The sequence below is a fragment of the Arvicola amphibius genome, chromosome 7, assembly GCF_903992535.2.
Source record: "Arvicola amphibius chromosome 7, mArvAmp1.2, whole genome shotgun sequence".
NCBI classification, from domain to species: Eukaryota; Metazoa; Chordata; class Mammalia; order Rodentia; family Cricetidae; genus Arvicola; species Arvicola amphibius.
Genome location: NC_052053.1, coordinates 119,022,297 through 119,047,219, shown reverse-complemented (window position 1 = coordinate 119,047,219; position 24,923 = coordinate 119,022,297). Strand labels below are relative to the sequence as shown.

Genomic DNA, 24,923 nt, shown 5'->3' with positions numbered 1-24,923 from the left:
GTGTGTGGGTGTGTTCATGTGAGGCTTGCAATGGGTGCAGGGAAACACTGTGGTCCTCTGGGAGAGCAGAACACGCCCTTAAAGGCTGAGCTATCCCTCTAGCCATTCTATGAGACATCTTTCCATAGTAAATTGCTCTTATCTTCATGAGTGATGAAGTGCAGGTTTTCAAGTTTTACCCCCAGGGTTTTACGTAGACAATATGTAGCTGAGGACGATTCTGAACTTGTGACCACCCTCCCTCTATTTCCCAAGTGGAGGTTACTGGCCTGTGCCACCACTCCCATCTTAAAAGATTCATCTGGAAATGATTTTCTTGTTTACAAAATGGATATAATAGTAACTCCCGCCTCACGGCTATTGAACTTGAAAATTCAACTCATCTAACCCGTGCAATGAGCTTACCAAGACAACCCCAAGATCCCCTGACAAAATTGGGAGCATGGGGGTTGGGAGATAAGGGAGGGCAGAAGGGGAGGGGTAGGGGAAAGGTAAGGGTAGAGTTCACTACCACTAAAGAGGCCAGCTATTATGCGTTACAACACTCATAGTACTTAATGTGTCCTTTTTTTTTTTTTTAAATAGAAAATCTCTTTAAGTTGAACAGGTATTTCTCGTTGGAATCTGAAATTAAATCAACTGGTGGCATCTTCCATTAAATAAATATATGTAATAATGCTAGATTGAAATACTAAGATAAAACTTGACTTTCCCCTCTGTATTTTTGGTTGTAAAAATTCCAAGATTAAATTTCTTTGTGAAAATTAAAAAAGTACAAGTTTTTTTCTAAAAGTACCGTTCAATTTAATAGTTTGTTCACAACAATAAATGTACTAATACGGTAGAAGAAACGATTCTTCAGCGCCCCAGGCTCAGAGTACATCCGGAAAGACCCTTTCAGGCAAAGGACCTTTTCCTATTTCGCGTAGCTAGGGAGATCAGATAACCACTTGGCGGGAAAAGGATAAGTACTGACCAAATCAGCACAATCTGTTTCTGCTTAGTTTATAAACTGCGTTCCAGTATGCCAGCTTTCCTGCCTTGTGGGACTTGAAGTCCGAAGTTAGAAGCGATTCAGCTAGCTGGACCTTAGAAACCCACAGCCCCTGAAGCTCTGAGGCCTAAGGACTACAATTCCCGACATACATCAGAAGGCCGCGCCGTAATCATGGGGAACCAATCGTATTCCTACGAGGCCAAGCCCCGCCCCCAAACCCAGGACAGCCTTGGCCAATGGCAGATCTCGGAGCGCACAGCCTGCGGGTTAGGTTGTGAGGCCCGGGCCGGGGGTGGGGAGGAGTCGAGGGTTTCGGAGCGAGCTCGGCGGCCGGTGATTCGGGGCGTTCGGCGCGCCCTTCACCGAAGCGGCAGTGGCCGGGCTGGGAGCAGGGAGTGGGAAGCGACGGCGCGGTTGGAAAATGCCGGTCCATTCCCGAGGGGATAAGAAGGAGACGAATCATCACGATGAGATGGAGGTGGACTACGCGGAGAACGAGGGGAGCAGCTCCGAAGACGAGGACACCGAGAGCTCGTCGGTCTCCGAGGATGGGGACAGCTCAGGTGCGCGACCCAGCCGGGCAGGGATGCCGGGTCCCCACGACCGGCGCGCGACAGGCCGCGGTGCTCACGCCGGGCGGCGCGTCCTGCTGCGAGCTCGGGGCGGGGAGAAGGGGAAGGGGCGGGGACTGGCTCGGCCTCTGGCACCCGGGAGCTGCGGGGCGCCGCCAGCTCGGGCTCCGGGGCGGCAGGGCGGGCGCTGACTTGTGACGACCCGAGACGGCTTTGGCCAAGGGTGGGGCCTGCCCTAGGGTCGCCTGGCAGTGTCCTGGGGCTACCGATCCGGGAGTGGAATGGCCCGCTGGCTAGTCTGGAAGACCGTGGAGAAGTCCCTTTCTCCAACCTACTTAGTCACACCTTTGTCGGCGTGTTTCGGGGCTGTGGATAGGTTTGACTCGGTCCTTGGCGGGCTTGGAACTCATTAACATTTGCTTTAGGTCGTCCTGTCTAGTGCTGTCATCAGTGCTCTGGAGGGGACTAACTTGGGAACTCTCCGGCTCATAGTAGGTCCCTAAAGTTTCCAAGACCCAGAAGGGACCAGCCAGAGGGATGGTTTCAAATCTTTATGGGTTTATAATCAGGACGTTGTGGGCAGTGTCGACATTCCTAGTCTCCTAGCGTTCATAGTTTTGTAACTTTAGACAGTTTCTGATTTCTTTACTTGTATTTTATGGTTTTTTTGATGGGGGATGTAGAGTAACGCTATAAATACATTTTGTAAATCATTAATAATTGTCATTCAAAAACGAGTAGTAGTTGTGATTTTCTGGCGCATTCTCTGACGGAGAATGGCTTCTTTGCCTAACCCTGTTTTTGACCGTGTTTATGAGGGAAGCATCGATGACAGGTTAATGACAGCGTGTTATCACTCCGCACCTTTTTTCAGGCTTGCCTGTCAGAGTACGCTCCTCCACGGGAAGAATGTAATGGCATAAATCAGCCATCCAAAAGAAAGTAATTGTGAGGAAGACTTTTTGCTCAGTATTGGGCACTACTCAGCCTGAGGTATAAATATCTAGTTATGTTATCTTGTCTCAGATAAAGAACGGCATTTTCCTTACTCAACAGAGCAGTTGAACATACAAACTCACGGCACTGGTGACAACATGCACAAGACCTAATCCCAGTGTGAAGGGGTGGAGGTGGCCATGAGGTTCTACCACTCTCAGAAGAGGGGAGAGGGGAGAGGGGAGAGAGAGAGAGAGAGAGAGAGAGAGAGAGAGAGAGAGAGAGAGAGAGAGAGAGAGAGACAGAGAGAGAGAGAGAGAGAGAGAGAGAGAGAGAGAGAGAGAGAGAGAGAGAGAGAGAGAGAACAAATCGAACTCCATGGTTTTGCAAAGAAGAAAAAGTGGAGGACTTGCAGTTGTTTGAGTAGGGAGATGGGTGGATCTGGAGGAGTTGGGGGAGGGGAGTGAATGTTCAAAATACATTGTACAATTCTCAAAGAGTTAATAAAAGTGTCTAAAAATACTGTTGTGAGTTTCCACAAGTTGCCAAATAAACGATCGAATGTAAATAATGTGGTGGGAATTCAGAGACGGAGGAAATACTCCCTGAACTGAGTGGTCGGCACGCAGAGTTGAGCAAGCGGGATTGCCTTGTTTTGAAGCCTTTGGGTTGGGATAGTTAGGTGGAAAGTTCGTATAGGGGAAGGAATGTGAGAAAAGGTGCAAAGGCCAGAGTTCAAGGCTTCTAGGGGAATGAGAAAACCAGTTTGGTTGGGAGACCAAGAGGCTTTAAAAGGCAAAGAACGTTGTCGCTGTGAGAGATTTCAAGGAAGGCAGAAATCGGAACTGAGGAATCCAACCTTAGGAGGAAGGTAAGAGGAAAGCTCAGATACAGGAGAGGTGTGGGGAGCATCAGCCGGATGGGAAGATAAATCCTGGGGTGAAGATAGAAGATAAAGTGTTTGGAGCCTGTCGCGGTTGAGTATGGTCTGCTTAGGTAAGAATGCCTGTACTGATGGACGGAAATCTAACATTGGAACCTGCCTGAGATGAGAGGAAGGATTCTGAGATCCTCTGCCTAGCTAGGGACATAGGCGAGACTTCAAAATTAACCAGTTATTTAGCATAAAGTAGGGATTATTTTACTCTGAATACAGTTCTTGGATCTGAAAAACAGTTTTTGTTCTTTTTTTTTCTTTTCCTGGTGGGGTATAGAGGACAGGGTTGTGCAGTGTGGCTCAGGAGCATTTTTACATTCAAGTGTTCTTGTTTGTTTGTTTTTAAAAAGATTTTATTTGGGCCGGGCCGTGGTGGCGCAGGCCTTTAATCCCAGCACTTGGGAGGCAGGGGCAGGCGGATCTTTGTGAGTTGGAGGCCATCCTGGTCTATAAGAGCTAGTTCCAGGACAGGCTCCAAAAGCTACAGAGAAACCCTGTCTCAACCCCCCCCCCTCGCAAAAAAAAAAAAAAGATTTTATTTGTCCGCTAAGGAATAGTATGTGCTCAGATTCTCTGAGCCATCTCTCCGGTCCGTGTTCTTCTTAGGCTTTAATGGGAGCCAGGTTCCCATTAAATGTATCATAATTCTTTCCTTCTAATATTTACATTGTCATGATTTTTACCATGTTCAAGAAAAACTCATTCTAGAAAAGAACATAGTTTACAAGGATCATAGTAGTAACTTGAACTAAAAGTCAGTTTTTTTCAGCTCAAGGTAAATTATTTAGAAGCACCTTGCCTTTTTGCTTTTTCTAGGATCGTTTTTCTCCTGCACTTTGCATTTTACTTGTCAGAGTTTTCCTGCTAGACTTTGGTTCTGAGCAGGTCCTGTGGACACAGAAATCTTGCAGAATCTAGAAGATCAGTTTGTGCCTGTTATTTTGATGTGTTGCATATATGTGATATAAAAATAGAAGATGTGATAATTAATAGTCACTGTCTTTAGAAGTTGGCTTTTCTTTTTCTTCATTTGCTCTTTCTCATTGACTGACAATGTCTGGAGAGAGAGAACAGAGGGTGAGTGGCAGTCCAAGATTCCTTACACTAAATGTAATGGGATTAGTTTGCTTTTGGTGGTCTGAGACAAGGTTTCACTGTGTAGCCTTGGTTGGAATTCTTGAACTCAGACCCGCCTGCCTCTGCCTCTTAAGTGCTGGAATTAAAGGTGTGTGCCACCATGCTGCCTAGCAATTAGTTGCTTTTTTTATGTGATGGGATAATCAGCCATGTGACTTTTCTACCTCCATCTTCATTTTTTTTTTTTTTAGACTTAAAAAAATGTAAGTCACGAGTATGTGTATGGCATGTTTGGAGGTCAGAAGAGGGCATCTGGTCCCCTGGAACTGGAGTTATAGACAGTTGTGAGCCATGGCATGGATACTGGGGACTGAATTTGGGGCTCCTGCAAGAGCAGGATTCACTCTCAACCACTGAAGCATCTTTCCAGTTCTGGTTTTTCTTTCTTTGATTTCTTCCCTTCAGGCTAGGCTGGCTTTGAACGTTCATCGTTTCCGGTCTCACAGTGCTGGCCTCGTAGCCATGCACTGCCACAGCTGGCATGCTGCAGTTGTGAGGGACGGGTGTTTTTTGAATAATGACATTTTATGAGCATAGGCATTTTTGGTGCTAAGTTCTCAAGAATTAGTGTAAAACCAAAGGTGGGTTAGTTAACTTCATTGACATAGCTCTTAAAGTCCTTTAAGAAGACTGAAAAATAGATAAACGCTAGAAGCTCTAGAGACTACTGGGGTTTTAATCTGTCATTAAATTAATTCTATAGTGGTAATTATTTTGGAAAAAAAATTGTTTATTTTCCTTTAAGGTTTAATATAGACCTTAGATGTCCAATTTCATATTACAACATTTTTTTTCTATTTGGACTAACCAGATATATTTGAAAGTTTTATCTTTTTTGTTCTTTGATATATGGTCTCATGTAGCCCAACTTGCTGTGTGGCATATAGTTTTAGGTAGCCTTAAACTCAATCCTCTTGCCTGTCCTCCCAAATGCTGGGATCCAGGTCTATGTATGCCTCCAGGCCTGCCTTGAAGCTTTATCTTTGATGTTTTCCGTTTTGTTTTTTATTAGCAGAAATGGATGATGAGGATTGTGAAAGGAGAAGGATGGAGTGTCTAGATGAAATGTCCAATCTTGAGAAACAGTTCACAGATCTCAAAGATCAGTAAGTACCGACTTCAGAAGGTCTTTGTCGCTGCGTCTCAGTGGTATCATTTTTACTAGCACAAGGGCAGTTACATGGTCTCCACTGTGTTCCCTTTTGTGTTTTATGGGAACAGACTGATCTGATCCGAAGGAGGCTTCAGTTATTGTTAATGCGTTGGAGACCTCATTAACTAAACAGAGTTTTGAGGCAAGTAAAGTTTTTGGGGGTGGGATGGAGTAGATGCCTGGCATGTGGGTGTTGGTGATTCAGTTGTTTATATTGTTGCACACTTGGTGCTAATCTGCATTATTCATTCCTTTGTTAAATGATTGGCTGAAGATTTTTCCCTCTGGTGCTGGAGATGATAAGCAAGTGCTCTGCCACTGAGCTATGGCCCCACATTTCTCTTTTTCCTTTTTCCTTTGAGGCAGGGTCTGGCTAAGTTGCCCAGGCTGGCTGTGAACTTGCTTTATAACTCAGGTAGGCCTTGAGCTTATGATCCTTCTAACCAAGCCTCCAGTGTAGCTGGGTTTATAGCTTTATGCCACCAGGCTGAGATACCATTTTTAAAATTTGAGAAAAGTAGAGTATTGTCCTCCAGTTTTCTATTTGGTTTTAATTTGATTTTATATCTTAACATTGAATAGTATATATATTACCTATTTCACATGTGTGTTACTTAATTTACTTGTAACAACTCTGTAAGGCTTCCATTTTAATAACGAAGAAACTGATGCTCAGAGAAGTTTATTTGTTCCCATAGTTTATCAAAAAGTGTAAATAAAGCCAAGGCTTTTGCCTCTAGTGTTACAAGTGCATTCCCCTAAAGGCTCCATCTTTGGAGGAATTGTTATAGAACGGAGGAGCATAGGTGCTGATGAATCAGTTTTGAATGCCTCTCTCTCTCTCTCTCTCTCTCTCTCTCTCTCTCTCTCTCTCTCTCTCTCTCTGTGTGTGTGTTTCTCTCTTTCTCTCTCTCTCTCTGTGTGTGTGGCATGTATGTATGTCTGCATCACATGCACACGGAGGCCAGAAGAGGGCGTTGGGACCCTAGTGGCTAGAATTACAGATGACTGTGAGCTGCGCTGCCAGTTGTGTGCTGGGAGTCAGCTCCCATCTCTGGAACAGCAGCTCTTAACTACTGAGCCATCTCACCAGCTTCTAAATTAGGCTTTCTTTTTCTTCTTCTTCTTCTTTTTTTTTTTTTTTGTTTTTTAGAGACGGGGTTTCTCTTTAGCTTTGGAGCCTGTCCTGGAACTAGCTCTTATAGACCAAGCTGGCCTTGAACTCACAAAGATTGCCTGTCTCTGCCTCCCAGGTGCTGGGATTAAAGGCGTGTGTTACCACCACCTGGCTAAATTAGGCTTTCTTAACAGATGTAAAGGTTGCTGGGGACAAGTTTAGTGCTAGGGAACTTGCCGAGCACAGGAGGTTAGAAAGCCCTGTTTGATGCCCAGCAACAGAAGTTAATATGTAAATAAATATGTCAGTCCATACATAAAAACAATGCTGTTAGTGATCTCACAATCACTGTGAAGTTATTAAGGAGTGTCTTCGTCAGTGTTCTGTTGTTCTGAAGAGACACCATGAGCATAGTGACTTCTATGACAGAAAGAATATAATTGGGGCTGGCTTACAGTTTCAGTTAGTCCATTATCATCATGGTGGGAACATGGTGGCAGGCTGGCAGACATGGTGCTGAAGAAGTAGTTATGTTCTACATCTGGATCCACAGGCAACAGGAAGAGAGCGTGACAATGGGCCTGACTTGGGCTTTTGAAACCTCAAAGCCCACCCCCAGTGGCCTTGTTGGGCTTCCTCCAACAAGGCCACACTTCCTCATCCTTCTTAAGTAGCCCCACTCCCCTCATGACTAAGCTTTCCCATATATGAGCCCAAGGGGCCATTCTCATTCAGACCACCACAAACAAGGAGCTATCTGTAAGATTCTTTGCCGTTTGCTTGGCTTATGTTAGGTTTCTAAGAGATACCAACTTTTCTCCCCACTTGACTTCCTTTTTGCTTTTAGTCCTGGAGAATGAATCCAGGGCCTTGCATGTGCTAGGTAAGCAAGCACTCTGTTACTGAGCTACACCAGCAACCCAGTTTTTCATTTTGAGAGAAGAATCTTGCCAAAGTGTTGGTGCTAGCCTCCACTCCACTATTTGCCTTGGCCTCCTGAGCAGGTGCCAGCGTGGTTGTGTGTCCCCACACTTTGATTTGCTCCTCCACTTCCCGGTTAATGCCAGAGCTTTTGTGAAATTGGTGCCACACAAATGGATACCACATGCGTGCCTGGTGCTGTAGAAGCCAGAGGAGGGCATTGGATCTCCTGGAGCTGGACTTGCAGGTGGTTGTAAGCTACCATGTGACTGATGGGAATTGAATCCAGGTCCTCTGGGAAAATAAGAAGGGCTCTAAACCATTGAGCCATCTCTCCATTCTGGAAGAAAGAACCTTAATCAAGAAATACCTCTATAGGATTGGGCTATGTCAAATCTGTAAGGCATTTTCTTGATTGATGAGTCATGTGGGAGGGCCCATCCCATTGTAGGTAGGTGGTGTCTGGGTTGGTGGTCCCATTATGTATAAGAAAGCAGGCTGAGTAGGTCTTGGGAAGTAAGCCAGTAAGCAATGCTCTTTCATGCTCTCTGCATTGGTTCTTGCCTCCAGGTTGATACCTTGAGTCCCTTCCATGACTTTCCTGGATGATGGACTATAAGCTGTAAGATGAAATAAACCCTTTCCTTCCCAAGTTGCTTGTGATCATGGTGTTTATCACAGCAATAGGAGCCCTAACTAAGACAGTGGAGACTGGATCTTGCTATCTTGCCTAGCCTGGCCTCAAAGTTGGCATTCTGCTGTCTCCATTTCCTGAGTACTGGGATTGCAAGTGTCTGTCATCATGCTTAATGCAGGGTGGTGGAGTGGTGAGGTGAGGTGGGGTGCTTGAGAGGACATAGAGTAGATTTAGTAGAATTATCAGGTTAGAGTGAGACAATGTGTTTACCTGTTTATGACATTTCTTCTTTTAACTTTCATTGGTATTAGAGAGGAATATGAGTATTATTTCCTGTCAGTTTAACATTAAAAATTAAAAAGTGTATTATTTTGGCTTTGATACACATGATATATATGTGTGTATATGTATATGTATGTATGTATATGTATGTATATATGTATATAATCTTTTTATTACTTTGTTTTTTCGAGGAAAAATTTCTCTGTGTAGCCCTGGCTGTCCTGGAATTTGCTCTGTAGACCAGGTTGGCCTCTAACTCATAGAGACCTGACTGCTTCTACCTTTTGAGTTCTAGATTAAAGGTGTGTGCCACTATCGCCTGGCAGTACAATGTTTTATTGTATAGGTTTACATTATTGTAGCATGTTTGGTGTCATGCCTGTAATTTCAACAGTTGAGAGGTAGAGATAGGTGGATTGGCATTCCAGGTGAACCTAGACCACATAGCAAGACCCTTTAAAAAAAGATTTCCATGCCAGGCGGTGGTGGCGCACGCCTTAATCACAGCACTCGGAGGGCAGAGGCAGGCAGATCTCTGTGAGTTCGAGGCCAGCCTGGTCTACAAGAGCTAGTTCCAGGACAGGCTCCAAAGCTACAGAGAAACCCTGTCTCAAAACAAAAACCAAAACAAAAACCAAAACAAAACAAAAAGATTTCCATTACTAATTTTATATTAAAATTAGTTTAAGTCCATTTAGGCAACATAGACAGTTTAGCATCATTCTGGCAGAGAGGAGGCAAATGTATGTGTGTGTGTGTGTGTGTGTCTATTTTAAATGATGTGGTGTATGCGTGAGCGGGGGGTGTGTTTGGGGATGAACATGCACACATGAGTGTGCAGATGCTCGTGGAGGTCAAAGTTGGATTTCCTGCAGGTGGTTGTGAGCCACTTGCACATGTCCACTGAGAAACAAACATTCACACCTAACCACTGGAATGTTTTTCCAGCCCCAAATTTGGGCTTTTGTATTTTAGCAGAAGTAACCCATGAATGAAGAATTCTCATGCAGTTGATTAAAGTTTCCCTGTTAATCTTGTGAGGTGTCTTGTAGAGCTACCCGGCAAGGGAAGACTGCTTCAAGTTCTCCTGTGTGGGACAGCTTTGCAAGTAGTCATGGAATCTAGTCTTGTTCACCTTGGGCCACGGTGCTTCGCTGGTTCACTGTGACCACCAACTAGTTCCCCTTTGAAGCTTCGTTCTTTTCTGGATGTATTAGGAATAGATCCATGACCATCGCATAGGAATTGATTTATAGAACGGTGTATCAAAAAAACATTAAAAAAGTTTTTTAAATTGGGTTTTGAGTCTTTACTTTTTCATCTTGCTCCAGATGTCTTGCCTGCTTTTAGCCTGCGTGCTGTGCGTCTCTGTAGGGTGTCTTAAAGCTTTAGAAGAGATAGGGGACGATACAGTTGTGCTGCTCCTCCTGCTGTCCTAGCGCCCATGGGCGCTGTAGCGCTCTGCACAAAGCAGCCAGCCCAGCCACTGCAGTTTCTGTAGTGTGGAGAAACGTCTTCCACCACCCTCAGTCACCTGCATATGTGCCCGGTGCCCTCAGAGGTCAGAAGACTGGAGTTAAGGATGGGTGTGAGTCACCACAGGGTGCTGGGATTTGAACTCTCTCTAGTTCCCTCATTCATTTTACTACTTGACATAATAAATGGTAATAGTTGCTGCTGAAGGGCATGCATTTTTTGAATTTTAGCTTGAATTCTAGGCTTATAGAATTTATATTGATTTTGAGGAATCTGCTTTTTGGAAAGGTTAGATGAGCTGGTCATGATGGCAGATGCTGTAATTCCAGTGCTAGGAGGTTGAGGCAGGAAGATGGAAAGTCCTGGGCTCGTCTGGGATACATAATGAGACCTTGTCTTTAAAAAGTTACATAACAGGCCGGACGGTGGTGGCACATGCTTTTAATCCCAGCACTCAGGACCAGGCAGGTGGATCTCTCTGAGTTCAAGACCAGCCTGCTCTACAAGAGCAGTGCCAGGACAGCCAGGGCTACACAGAAACCCTGTCTCGAAAAATCAAAAACAAAACAAAACAACAAAAAGTTATATAACAGACTATTATTAATTTATACCTCTTCATTTAAATTCCATCACAAATTCAAAGGGCTCTTTCAGTATTTCTTATATATTGGCGTTCTTCAGGTGTGTTACCTTCCTGTCAGTGTTTTAGTGAGTTTTCTTTAAAATCTGTTGGAATTTTTATAAAGCTATAAATCATATCATACTTCTGACTTTATATGTTTATGGTTGGAGTTTGAGCCCAGGAAGCTTTAACCCAGATGTAGGAATGTATTATTTAACAGTTAGTTTTACAAATCATATGTTGTTGTTGCTGAGGGACCACATAGACAAAAGTGGACTGTTTATTATAACACTCAAACTTGCCTTGCCATTTAAGAATGAGCCTATTGGAGGCAGAGGCAGGTGGATCTCTGAGTTCGAGGCCAGCCTGGTCTACAGAGCAAGTTCCAGGACAGCCAGGGCTACACAGAAACCCCGTCTTGAAAAACAAAAACCAAGACAAACAAAAAAGAATTAATAGGATTTCTTGTTAAAAAGAACCCTATATTGTAGGATTATTTTAAAAAATAGTTTCTCACATATGGAATCTTTTTGCATCAGCTGGTAAGGGTTTTTTTTTTTTTTGTTTGTTTTGTTTTTAAACCTGGTATTGCTGAATGAACCCCATGCCTTGTACATTCCAGGGAAGTGTTATATTTCTGAGCTACTATCCTAGCTTTAGATTAAGGCACTTTTCCTAAGTTTCCTTTTCCTACAGTGTCCATGAGTAGGGACAATAGAGACCCGTACCCATTTTTCATTTCATCCTTTTAAAAAACATTTGTTTATTTTTTAGATTGTATTTATTATATTTATGTTTCTTAAAATTTTATGTGTGTTTGTGGTTTATTCACATTTGTGCCTGTGTACCATGTGTGTGCAGTGCCTGTGATGGCCATAAGAGGGTGTGAGATCCCCCTAGACTGGAATTACAGATGGTTGTTAGTTACCATGTGGGTGCTGGGATTTGAACCTGGGTCCTGGTCTCTCTCTCTCTCTCTCTCTCTCTCTCTCTCTCTCTCTCTGTGTGTGTGTGTGTGTGTGTGTGCACTTGGGCCATGGTGCCCATCAGGGGACAGGTGGCAGGAGTCAGTTCTCTCCTTCTACTCGGTGGGCTCTGGGGATCAAACTCAGGTCATCACTTCAGGTAGCAAATGCCTTTACCCACTGAACTGTCTTACTGGTCCTAAGGCGTAGCCCAGGCTGCCTTCCAGTTTGGGATCCTGTGCTTCTATCTTTTTAACATATCCCCCAGAGCGAGCCTCCACAACGGGCTTCTTTTTCCTTTTTCTGTAGTTTATTACATCGTAGTTCCAGGCGTTGCAGAGCTCACTGTAGGCGCTTTCTAGCTCCATTGTCCAAATGCTGGGATTGCAGCAGCCTTGTGTGGTGCTTTCTGTGCGTAACTTCTGTTTTTCATTTCTCCGTCCATTAACTCATTTTATTTCACTTCATTTCTAGTTGGGTTGAGTTATGTACCCCAGGTTCTGGGCTTTATAATCACCCCCCTTGCCCCATGACTATTTCCTCTTTGTTTTTTAAACCCTAACTAGAAGCTGTGTGTAGTCACGTTCACCTGTAATCTGGGCCCTCAGGAGGTTGGGACAAGACCTCTGAGTTGGAGACTATCCTGGGCTACACAGTGCGTGTTAGACTAGCTTGAGTGTTTCCAGTGAGATCTGTCTCACATTACCAGAAATAACACAGAAAATAAGCCAGTGACTATGGCAGTGTGGAGAACAGAAATTAATAACACAGAAATTAAGCCAGTGACAATGGCAGTGTGGAGAACAGCCAGGGATTTACGTACTTTGACAGATGATATTCATCTATACCCAAACTGTCAAAAATGATTTCCTTATTTCGTTTAAGCTTAGTGTTTAAAATAACTTTTTCTTTTAGAATTGATTTATTGATGTTCAATTAAAACAAAAATCAGGAGTCCCCAAATAGTCATTTCAAGTTATTTTCCACTTTTATTTTTTTGAGATATTCTTGCTGTGTCATCCATTCCATTTTCTTTCCTCACTCCCCTCCCCCAGCAACGTTAGACAACAAGACAAAGGACATTGAGCCTGAATTTTATATTTTTTTTGTGACTCAAGAGCTATACTAATTTTAAAAAACCTTGGACTTATATCTAATTTAATATTAGGATGTATATAAAGTCAAATAATGTGAGTTTTCTGATTGCAGTCAAGGCAGGAATACATTTGATAGGTTATTGGAACACGAGCACTATTAGTAAACAATAATGCATGGGAGGGTGGCAAGTTGCTTTTCTTTGTTGGGAACTTTTAATTAATGTCTTAATTTTTGCTTTGTTAAGACTTTATAAAGAGCGGTTGAGTCAGGTGGATGCGAAACTCCAAGAAGTCATAGCTGGAAAAGCCCCAGAGTATTTGGAACCACTGGCTACTTTGCAAGAAAATATGCAGATTCGCACAAAGGTGGCAGGTAGGACAGTGGCACTTTGATTTGTGACATTGTTTGGGTGAATATGTTGCAGATGGCGTAGGTCCAGGTATCTGCCACCTGCCTTGACAGAACAGACAGCTGATTATGTCCCCAGGTCACTTGTGGCTTGTTATTGAGTGTGCATACATAGAGTTACCGTCCTGTCACGTCTGCATGTGCGCCTGTGCGCGGCCTTGCTGCCTATCTTATAATGTTACTTGTTCCCTGTGGGAGTAGCGCTCTCTGCATGATCTGCCTTGTTCCGCCAGTTTGCACAGCCTTTCTTCCTTCAAAGCTTTGGACTCTGAAGAGCCTAGTTTGGATACAGTGGTTTGACAGAGTAAAGTATCCATTTCTTGCTTTGATTATGTGTGCCCAATGGAACCAGAGTTTCTTGTCTGTCTTCCTTCTGTTAGGAGAAATCTGAGGAGTGTTTTTTATGAGAAAAGGATTGTACTTTTTATTTTGATGATTCTCTAGCAAACAGTTAGGAGTGTTCTTGGAAGTATGAGGCAAAACAAAAATAACTGTATGACTTCTTCCTAGCTCATGAACTCTTATTTTCTCATCTTCTTTAATTTGATTCTTTGTTTTCATTTTTTTTATTTTTTTTTTATTTATTTTTTTTTTTTTAGTTTTTAAGGATAAAGTTAAAATTGTTTATGACTTTCTGACTGACTCATACTATGGTGGAGACAGCATATAGGAAAATACCGATGACTCTTTGTTGCCTACATAATCAGAATCACTGTGCTTGGTTGCAGGCATCTACAGAGAGCTCTGCCTAGAGTCTGTGAAGAACAAGTACGAATGTGAAGTCCAGGCTTCACGCCAGCACTGCGAGGTACCGTCGTCCTGTCTACCTTTGAGTCCTTTCTGAATAGAGTGCCTTAAAAAGTCAATAAAGTGAGGGAGACAAAACTCAGTGGTGCTCTAGCTCCTCACTTAGTGAGCTTTAGAAAGTGCAGTCCACCTGGAAGCTGGACTGGAGACAGGGCTCAGAGGAACACAAGAAAGTCTTGTGATAATTTCAGAAGGTTTTCAACTCTACTTTAAAAAAATATTTACATTATGGTAGTGGGAACCCCCTAGAGCCCTGTACATAATCTGCAGCAGGCGAGTGCTGCATTGCTGAGCTGCCCACAGCCTGCGACCATTGCTGTAGAGAGCGGGGTAGTGATCATGCTGTCAGACAACTGAAATTGGAGTATAGTTAGCACAATATAGAACTTTATGCCAAAAATGAATATGGCATAGTGCAGCTAGGACATTGGGCTATAGAATTAAGTTTTGACAGTCAGACTGGTTTCCACATTTTAGGGCAGCATTTTCTATGTGAAAAAATATAGGTGTATTTTTTATATGTCATGTTTATATTGAATAGTGTTTAAAAACATCATGGTCATTTCACAAGTAACTTTTCTTTAGACTTAGATATCTTAAAAAACTGAGACAAGGATAAATAAGGGGACACGTTCTAGAATGACTCCTTTTAATTAAAAAATATTTTATGTGTATGTGTGTTTTGCCTGAATGTATGTCTGTGCACCTGTGTGTGCCTGGTATCTTGAGAAGTTGGAAGAGGGCATTGCATCCTCTGGAATTAGTGTTATAGATGATTGTAAGCCACCAGTGGGTGCTGGGGATCTAACCTGGGACTTTTGCAAGACCAGCAAATGCTCTTAATCACTGAACCATCTCTCTAGCCTCTCTAACCCTCCTTATTTTAATGTGCCATTCTGAATATGTATAAAAGCAGTGGATCCTATTGCTGTGTGTGTGTGTGTGTGTGTGTGTGTGTGAGACAAGATCTCCATATGTAGCCATACCTAGACTGTAACTTGATATGTAGACCTACTGGCCTTGAACTCCCAGAGCATCTGTCTCCTGAGTGCTAGGATTAACATGCAGACCCTTTAATGCATCACGCTCAGGCTACTGTTGCTTTTTCCTCTCCTTCTTGAGGCAGAAGCTTACTATGTAGTACAGGTTAGCCTCGAACTTTCCATTCTCCTGCCTCTGCTTTAAGATCGTGATAACAGGTGTGCCACTATGCCAGGCACATTGGTAATATTTTGTTTAGTTGTTTCATTCTTTTGTTTATAAGTAAAATTTAATTTTCAAATTTCAGTACTTTTTTTATTTCAGGATGTGTAAGATGAGCTAGGAATAGTTGATATTTTCTGTGCTATAGAAATATGAATTTAAGACTTTAGCTGTAGTTCTGCATGTGTTAAGTGTGTTTGTGATTTAAAGAATTTTAATTTTATTTTATTTGTGTGGGTGTTTTGTTTGCTATGTACCAAGTGTGTGCAGTACCCAAGGAGGCCAGAGGAGAGCATTGGATTCCCTTGAACTGGAGTTCTAGACAGTTAGCCTGCGTGTTGGTGCTGGGTACACTGTGGAGTACTTCTGTAGGCGTTCTTTGACTTCATGATCTGTTCTTTATTTTTTGTGATGCTACAGATTTAATCAAGGACTTTGCTTGCTAATATTTATGAGCAAGGTTTTGTAAATTTGGGATATCGCTGATGCTTTATTTTTATTGAATTCTGATGAGGAGTGCACAATTTTGCTATGTCGCATTACTGGTGATGTTACGTGAATCACTTGATTGGAATTGCAGTTTTCTCTAAGTAAACTTTAAAACTGTGCAAAGAACTTGTTTCTTAACAACTTTCCATTTATTTGTTTGTTTGTATTAATATGAAGTCATTGCTTCTTTATTTTTGTTTTGCCTACTACTTCCTGATGGAAATATGTTAAGATTTCTTTATGTGTGTCTTAGTTAGGATTTTATTGTTATGTGGAGACAACATGACCATGGCAACTCTTATAAGGAAAACATTTAATTAAGGGCTGGCTTACAGTTCAGAGGTTCAGTCCATTGTCTTCATGGTGGGTAACATTGTGGCATGCAGGCAGACATAGTGCTGGAGAAGGAGCTGAGTTCTACATGCACAGGTAGCAGGAGACTGTGTCCTACACTGGGTATAGCTTGAGCGTATATGAGTCCTCAGCCCATCCCTCCAGTGACACACGTCCTCCAATAAGGCCGCACCTCCTAATCCTTCCTAAACAGTTTCACCAATTGGATACCAAGTATTCACACCTGTGAGCCTTTGGGGGCCATTCTTACTCAAACTACAACAATATCTATTTTAACAGATTTCTCATCTTCTGAGACAATGTTGTAGAGCTCCTCTCATAGCAGCTTCCAAGCGTGCAGTGTGTTCCTGGTACCAGTAATCCACACTGTTGTGCAGTAGGCCCAGGACCTAGTCCTCTTCTCTAAACCTGTGTCTCCTGTTCCCTTCCTACCCCAGTGCCTGGTGGCTCCCAGCCTAACCTCTGCTGCTATGAGTTATTACTGCACTTTTTCATTTGAGTTCATATATAAGTAAGATCCTACAGCGTTTGTCTATCTCTTTCTGGATTGTTTTACTTAGAATAAGGTTCATCCATGTCTCAAGTAACAGGATTTTGTTCTCTGTAAAGGCTAAATAACATTTCATCATTTTTATATGGAGATTTTCTGTGCATCACATTTTCTTTATTCATTCATCTGTGGGTGGTCACTTAGGTTGATTATTCCATAGCGTGGGCGTCATGAATAATGCTGCAGTGAACATGGGTGTGCATCTGCCTCTTGGACATAGTACGTTATATTCCTTTTTAGCTTTTGAGGCAGTTCCTATTCACTATCCAGCTGGAGACGACCAGGAGCTCCTGCTTCTCCTGCCTCTGCCTCCGGTGTTGTCATTTCAGGTGCTCACCACCCGCCGTGCTAGATGTCGGCTGTTGTCAGCGGATTTTAAAAACTAGTGTTCCCTCCCGTCCTCTCCCCTCTTATCCCCTCCCTTCTCAACTCTCCTCTCCTCTTCTCTCCCCCTCTCAGAACACAGTCTTACTGTGGCTGGCCTCAAACTCAGAGAGATCTTCTTGCCTTCACCTCCCAAGTGCTAGGTGACACAAATGTGTCATTATGCACAGCTTTTAATGAGATGAAACATTTTTCTAGTATCTCCTTATATTTCTATAAATTTTTACATAGTCATACATTCCTACATTTTTTATACATTTTAATAACTTAATTTTTATCTTTTCTATCTCTGCAATAATGATTTTGATCTGGACATCTAACTTGTCTGAATAACAGCTATCCTGGTTTTATTTGGCTGGGGGAGTTGGCTGTTAAATTTTTTAAGATTTCTTTTATTTTCTTTCTTTATTTTTTAAAATATTTATTTATTTTTTATTTTATATACATTGGTGTTTTGCCTGTGTGCATGTCTGTATAAGGGGGTCAGATCATATGGAACTGTGAGTTATCGGCAGTTTTGAGCTGCCATGTGAATGCTGGGAATTGAACCCCGGTCCTCTGGAAGATCAGCCAGTTTCTTTGTGTAGCCCTGGCTGTCCTGGAACTCCTTTGTAGATAAGGCTGGCCTTGAAGTCACGTAGATCTTCCTGCCTCTGCCTCTGAGTGCTGGGGTTAAAGATGTAGATCTCCATTCCTGGCTTGAATTTATTTTTAAGCTTTTTAGCTTTTTTTCCCCCCTGGCTTTGCATTTTTCTATATTATTTTCTCAAATAGCATATGCCTCTATATTCAAACTGTATCTGTGTTTTCTTTTTAAAAAGGTTTATTTTAATTTTTTCTATACATATGACTGCCTACATACATGTATGTGTACTGTGTGCATGCCAGTGCCCACAGAAGCCAGAAGAAGATGTTGGATGCCCTGAAACTGGAGTTACAGGCACTGTGAACTGCCTGGTGAGGGCGCTGGAACTGAACTCACGTCCTCCGCCAGAGCAGTAATTTCTCTTAACCACCGAGCCACCTCTCCAGCCACTGTATCTATGTTTTAACTGATAACTTTATTTCACATGTTTTTATAGTGGTTGTTTAATACCAATCTATTTTGTATTTTCTGTGTGTCCCTCTACTTGTGCCATTGATCATAAATTTGTCCTGATTTGTTCATTTTTCCTCCCTCCCTCCCTCCCTCCCTCCCTCCCTCCCTCCCTCCCTCCCTCCCTCCCTTCCTTCCTGATTTATTTTATTTTGCGTGTACTTGCGCCCATGTATGTATGTGCTGCATTGCTTACATAGGCCAGAAGAAGGCATCAGATTCCCCGGAACTGGAGTTAACAGGCATTTGTGAGCAGCTTGAAATGGGTGCTAGGAATTGAGCTCCAGCCTCAGAAAGAGAAGTGAGTGTTCTTAAGTGCCAGGCCATGGACCCTGTGTTTTGTTTTGTTTTGTTTTGTTTTGTTTTAAGGGATCCATGCAGTCCAGGCTGACTTTAAACTTAGGGAATTGCTGACAATGACCTGGAACTTTTGATCCTCCTGCCTCTGCCTCTTAAGTGCTGGAATCACAGGTGTGCACAACCATACCTGGCTTGTAGTTTTTATTGCTTTCTGACCTTTTTTGAAAGGGTGTTTTGGTATGTCCTAAGATTAAAATCTCTATTTCTTGTGTTTTAGGGAGTGTGTGCGTATCTGTTATGTTACCTTTCTTGCCTGCACATCTCCCTTTGGTGGCTCTGAATGCTAACCCTGAGCGTGCCTCTGTCTGGAGCTAGAGCACACCTAGTTCCTTCTCCCACAGGACAGTAGAGCTCTTAGGTTCATCTCGCTTTTCCCTTATATCAGACACTGATGGTCTCCCAGAGTCTGTTCTTTTCAGGCCCATCTTTATTTGTCCAGCTTCTTACTCTCTGCTTTGAGTCTCAGCCTTCCTTTGCAGATTCATGGACTCCATGAAGAACATTCTAGTTGGCCTGTCACCCAGAGTCTCTCAGCAGACAATTCTGTTTTCAGTAGAAAAGTCTGTTTTTTTTTTTTTTTGTCCCAAAATAGCATTACTTGAAATACTTCTTTTGTCTTTGTTTTTTTTTTTTTGATGCACTTACCCCATGCTGGCCCTGAACTTCCTGCGTTTGCCTCTCAAATACTGCAGTTAGAGTCGTGTGCCACCGTGCCCAGCTACACTTCTGGAAGGACAGTGGAGCACATGGCACTCTCGTATGGCAGCTGTTTTCTCTCAGTGTTTGTGTGTTGTGACGATGGAGCGCCGGGCAGACATACTTCTGAGCTGCACCCCAGCGCAGCTTTTAACGTTTTTTAGATTTGCTTTTTCCGTAGTCTGTGCTTGCAGGTGACTGCAGTCAGTTTTTAATTAAGCTATTTCCCCCTTTCTGGCTGCATTTAAGCTCTTTCCATTTTTCTTCAGTTCTACTGTGTGTCCCCATATACATTTTTCTTTTTTCACTTATGTTTTGCACATTTGGAGTTTGTGATTGCCATAAATCCTGGACATTTCGCAGCTGTCGTCTTTTTTGGTCTCACTCCCATTCCCTTTTCTCTCCTTGATTGTGCAACTTCACCGTCAGTGAGACCTCCTTCTGTAGTCCTTATCTTCGTCTTTTCTTTTCCTTAGATTTATTTTATGTGCAAATGTTTTGCCTGCATACATGTATGCACATCATGTACATGCTTGGTGCTGGACAGAGGTCGGAAGATGGTGTTGGATTCCTTGAAACTGGAGTTATGTATGGTTTTGAGCCATCATGTGAGAGCTGGGAACTGTAAGAGCAACACGTGCTCTTAACTGATGAGCCGTATTTCTAACTCCTTATTTTACTTTGTAAGACATGGTCTAGCTATGTAGGGCAGGCTGGCCTTGGCCTTCTTCCTCCTGATTCCCAACTCCAGAGCTACAGGTGTGTGCTGCCATGCCCAGATCTCCAATAACTGAGTCACAGTTTTAGGTCCTTACCTGAAGTTAGATCTATGTCCTCCTGTAAGTTTCCAGCAAATACTGCAATTTAAACTTCTGATTTCCTGACACTGGATCTTGGGGCTGTGTTTCTCCTGGTTGTTTGTCCAGGTGTCCGGTGTGTCCCTGGCTGATGACTTCTCATGCAATGCTTGGGATCTTTGGAAGCTGCAGAGAATCCATGTTTGCACATCAGGTGTGCAGATATCAGGTCTGACGTAACTGTCTCGTGTGAGACAGTCGTCTCTCCCTGAGGCAGCCGTCCACTGCAGGCATACACCTGGGGGGCCTGTCTGGAGACCCCTGCCAGCTCCCCACTTGGCTTAGGTCCACAACTTTCTTTCTTCCCTAAGTGGGGACTGAAAACGGTGCTGCGAGGTGTTGACACCTAAGGAAGCTGCTGCTCCAGGACTAGGTACTGACGTGCTAGTGTCTGCTGCTCTAGGATCAGGTACTGACGTGCTAGTGTCTGCTGCTCTAGGATCAGGTACTGACGTGCTAGTGTCTGGTGCCTGTGTAACTTTAGCCAGTGGATTCCCTTAGGTGTGTGTTTTTTTTTTTCTTCAGACAAACATGCCTGCTGCATTGCCAGAAGCAAAAAACTAGTTTTTTAAACTCAGAAAAATATTGATCTTCCTCTTCTATAGTTTTTTAGTGTTGAAAGTCTGCTCTCATGTATGGAGATGCAAACTATTTGCTTCAACTTGAATAGTAAAAAGCTTGGTGTTTTTATATTTAGTGTGTAATTAACTTTTATAAAAAAGTCTGAAGAAGGCAGAATTCAAGGGCATTTTAGAAAGATGAAATAAAAGATGAAAGTGAACTTTTTAAAAAATGAGTTGTGTGTGTGTGTGTGTGTGTGTGTAGGTAGCTTTGCCTATGTGTATGTATATGGTGTGATTCTGAGCAGCTCTTTAGTACCCTAGTGTGTTCTCAAGCAGCAGGGTTTCACGCACATGCTGTGGTTCTGGATGCTCTTTGTTGCCTGCACACATCCTCCTGAAGGCAGAGGCTGACAATGAAACAAGTGTGCTGTCCTCTTCCTGAGCCGCATCTCACTGACTGTTATCTGTGACTCTTAGATGCTGCTCTGGAATTAGGCCGTATTTCTATCATTACACTTGGTTAGTTTTTTTGTTCGCAGAAGCCAAGCGTTCTGTGAGCCTTTTCACTGTATTGTTCTTATGTCTTTGTGTCTTAGTTTTTGTTTTTTTTCCAATCGTAAGTATTGTTCATGGGCCAGAGCTATGGTCTGCTGTTGATTCTTTCTGTGAGGCAGATAATGCCTTTGTATACCACATGTATACCATGTCTATATATGCAGAAGTTGATAATAACTATATTTAAAAACTTAGCAATTAAAGTTTATATTAAACATGAACAAAGTTATGGTCTACTTAATCTTTTCTTCTACATCACTTTTGTTATCATGGTGGGACTAACAACCCTTCACTTACTGTTTGATAGCTTTGTTTCTTCTTCTTCTGTACCGAGACTGAATGCAAGGCTTTGCACAGACCTCTCAGGTGCTCCACCCTGAGCTCTGTCCCTGGCCCTTCACTTACCTTGTTATTTTAAGCTTTCTTTTTATTTATCCTTTGTGTCATGCATCTTGTATCATGCATCTCGATTCCATTCATTTCCTGTCCCTTTGTAAACCCCCTTGCAACCCTCCCCAAATAAAATAAAATTTAAGAGAAAAAAGTAAAAAGAAAATCTCATCATGGAAGCTGCAGTGTGACACTGTGAGTCATGCAGCAAACCCTTTTATCCATATATCTTTATGTGCAAGAGCTCATTGTAGAGAGTCATTGGTCTGGTTTGAGACCCCTGGTTTCTATTACACTATTGATGCTGAACCCTTACTGGGACTCCTCTTGGGTACCCTGCTGTTGTCCTATATCATGGAGATCCTGCAGCTTTGGGTCTGCAGGACTGATATCTTCATGTGTTCCAGCAGATCTGGGTTGGACATTGGGGTGGGCCAGTTTATAATCCTGGTTCTGAGCCTGGGTAGTTGCAGCATTGGTCAGCCTGCCAGCTATTTCTTGTCCTCACCACCAGGGTGCGCTCTCCAGCATTGTCCTTGCTAGTTCACCCCTTGCAGCAAGGAGCAAGGGGTGGGGCTAGTTCTCCTGCTTTCACATCCTCAGGATCTGCTCTCCCACACCCATACTTTCAGGGCCAGGTCTACCAGGTCCTTACCTCCCAGGTGAGGAGTAGGGGCCATTGCCCCAAGTGCTGCAGCTGGTGAGGGGCAGTGCTGCTCTTAGGATCTTAGGGCCAGCTCTCCCACCTGCCTCAGGCATTGGGTGGGTGGGGCATCTCTCCCCTGCCTATGCCACCATGTGGCAGATGAGGGGTGGGGCTAGATCTCCCCATTCATGTTTCCTGGGCTGGCTCACCTGTCACACCCTCTACCCCAACAGGGTCAGCTCCACTGTGCTGCCCAGAAGAGGTACAGGGCCTGCTTTCCTGAGTGTTGGAGCTGGTAAAGGGGAGGGCTGGCTCCCTTACCAGCTGGAGGCAGTAGGGGCGAGGCAGGAGGGCCTCTTTTCCTCACCCCCATCACCGTACCACAGGTGAGGGAGGAGGTACTCACTCTGCTGCTGTCTACAGGGTCAGCTCCACTGTGCTGCCCAGAAGAGGTGCAGGACTCATTTTCCTTCTATTTGTTTGTTTTGAGACAGGGTCTCTCTGTGTAGCCCTGGCTGTCCTGGAACTCCCTCTGCAGACCAGGCTGGCCTCGAACTCACAGAGATCTGCCTCCCTAGTGCTGGGATGAAAGGCGTGTGCCACCATTCCCAATGTTTTTTTCAAGATGGGATCTTGCTATGGATTCAAGACTGACCTTGCACTTTTGGTCCTTAACCCTCAGCATCCTTAGTCTTCTGAATGTGTACCAGGCCTGGCTCCTTGCTGCTTTTGAGAAGTCCTTTTGATTGCTGCTGCCTCCCTGTGTTCTTCCTGAATGCATCCAGGATTTTTCTCTTCATCCTTGGTGTGGGGAGCAGTGAAGCATGGGTCTACTTTTCCTTCATTGTGCTGGATACTTGGAACTTTTACTTTTTTGAGATAGGGTCTTCCTATGTAGCCAAGGCTGACTTTGAACTTGTAGTCTTTCTGACAGACTTCCAGAGATTGCAGAGTCCATTGCTTTACCCACTTTCAGGGGAGCCTTTTAATAGGGACACCTTCGTGTTCTTTTCTGAGGAAAATTTGTATTTTTATTTCTTTTGGATTTAATTTTATAAACTGAACTCTAGTTCATTTGGGGGAGGTTCTTCAGGTGATACCAGTAACTGGTGCATAACAAGTATCATCAGAGAAACGAAAATCAAAACAACTCTGAGATTCCATCTTACACCTGTAAGAATGGCCAAGATCAAAAACACTGATGACAGCTTATGCTGGAGAGATTGTGGGGTAAAGGAAACGCTTCTGCATTACTGGTGGGAGTGCAAGGTGGTACAGCCTCTTTGGATATCAGTATGGTGATTTTTCAGAAAATTAGAAAATAACCTTCTTCAAGACTCAGCACTACCACTTTTGGACATATATCCAAAGGATGCTCAATCGTGCCACAAGGACATGTGCTCAACTATGTTCATAGCAGCATTGTTTGTCATAGCTAGAACCTAGAAACAACCTAGATGACCCTTGACCAAAGAATGGATAAGGAAAATGTGGTACATTTATACAATGGAGTACTACACAGCAGAAAAAAAGGACATCTTGAAGTTTGTGGGCAAATGGATAGATCTAGAAAACATCACATTGAGTGAGGTAACCCAGACCCATAAAGACATATGTACTCACTCATAGGTGGTTTTTAAACATAAAACAAAAAACCCAGCCTACAAATCACAATCCCAGAGAACCTAGACAGCAATGAGGATCCTAAGAGAGGCATACATGGATCTAATCTACATGGAAAGTAGAAAAAGACAAGATCTCCTGAGTAAATTGGGAGCATGGGGACCATGGGAGAGGGTTGAAGGGGAGGGGAGAGGAAGCAGAGTAGGGGGAAACAGAGAGAAATGCATAGCTCAATAAAATCAGTTAAAAAAAATGACCCACCCTGATTATGGGCAACACCCATTCCACAGCCTAGATTCCTGTAGTCAATAAGGCAGAAGATAACTGGGCACTAACAGTATTTCTCTGCTTGTTGGCTGGATGCGTTATGCCCAGCTCCTCAGGCCAGTGGACCGTAGCCCCTTAGACTGTAAGCTAGAATAAACAGTTTCATTTCCTAAGTTGCCTTTGCCAGATGTATAATTGTGACATCATTGAAAGAAGTGGCTAATTCAGGGAGGTACTGAAATGTGTATAGATATAAGACATTTCATTCTGTAATTTATTTCTTTTCCAAAACAGGTTCTCATGTTTCCAGTGTTATGCTTTTGTCTTTTATTTTTAAGACTGGATCCAATATGTAGCCTTGGCTAGCCTGGAACTCACTGTAGATCAGGCTGGTCTTGAACTCCCTTTGGCTGGGATTAGAGGTGCTAAAAGTACCACCCAGGGCCTTGTCAATGCTAGTCTAGCACTTTATTCATTAGGCTGGATTCCTAGCCCCACCCCCTCCCTGCCCACTGTAGGGTATAAATCTAATATTTTAAAAAAGGACTTGAAAGCTTCAAACATTTTAGTTTCTATTTTGGTGGATTTTTAAAACAAATCATGAAGAATGCTTAGTGGACTCAGAGTCGCCTAGAGCAATTATACCAGTCTAAAGGGAGGAGAGCATACCAGTTTAACTTTATATTCATACACGCAAAGTCTTATCTCTTCAGTACTTGATGTCAGTCATCTCTGCTTGGGGAAACTGGATCTGCTGACAGCTTCCATGGGGCCTCTCTTGAGGATTATTTTCCTTTTTTCTGTAACTTATTCATTTCTGTAGTG

At 43.2% G+C, this 24,923-nt stretch overlaps 1 protein-coding gene across 2 annotated transcripts in view; it reads left to right on the top strand.

Moving 5' to 3' along the window:
- The first annotated feature begins 1,277 nt into the window (after window positions 1-1,277).
- Brms1l (BRMS1 like transcriptional repressor) overlaps window positions 1,278-24,923 on the top strand; it is a 38,089-nt gene continuing 14,443 nt past the window's right edge. The window contains exons 1-4 of one of the 2 annotated variants that reach the window (XM_038337613.1): window positions 1,278-1,560; window positions 5,595-5,685; window positions 13,095-13,222; window positions 13,987-14,066. In XM_038337613.1, coding sequence (XP_038193541.1) covers window positions 1,419-1,560; window positions 5,595-5,685; window positions 13,095-13,222; window positions 13,987-14,066 — 441 coding nt within the window. In that variant the 5' untranslated portion in view covers window positions 1,278-1,418. Of the gene's footprint in view, window positions 1,561-5,591; window positions 5,686-13,094; window positions 13,223-13,986; window positions 14,067-24,923 lie in introns of both variants that reach the window. The other variant, XM_038337612.1, reaches the window with a different exon arrangement.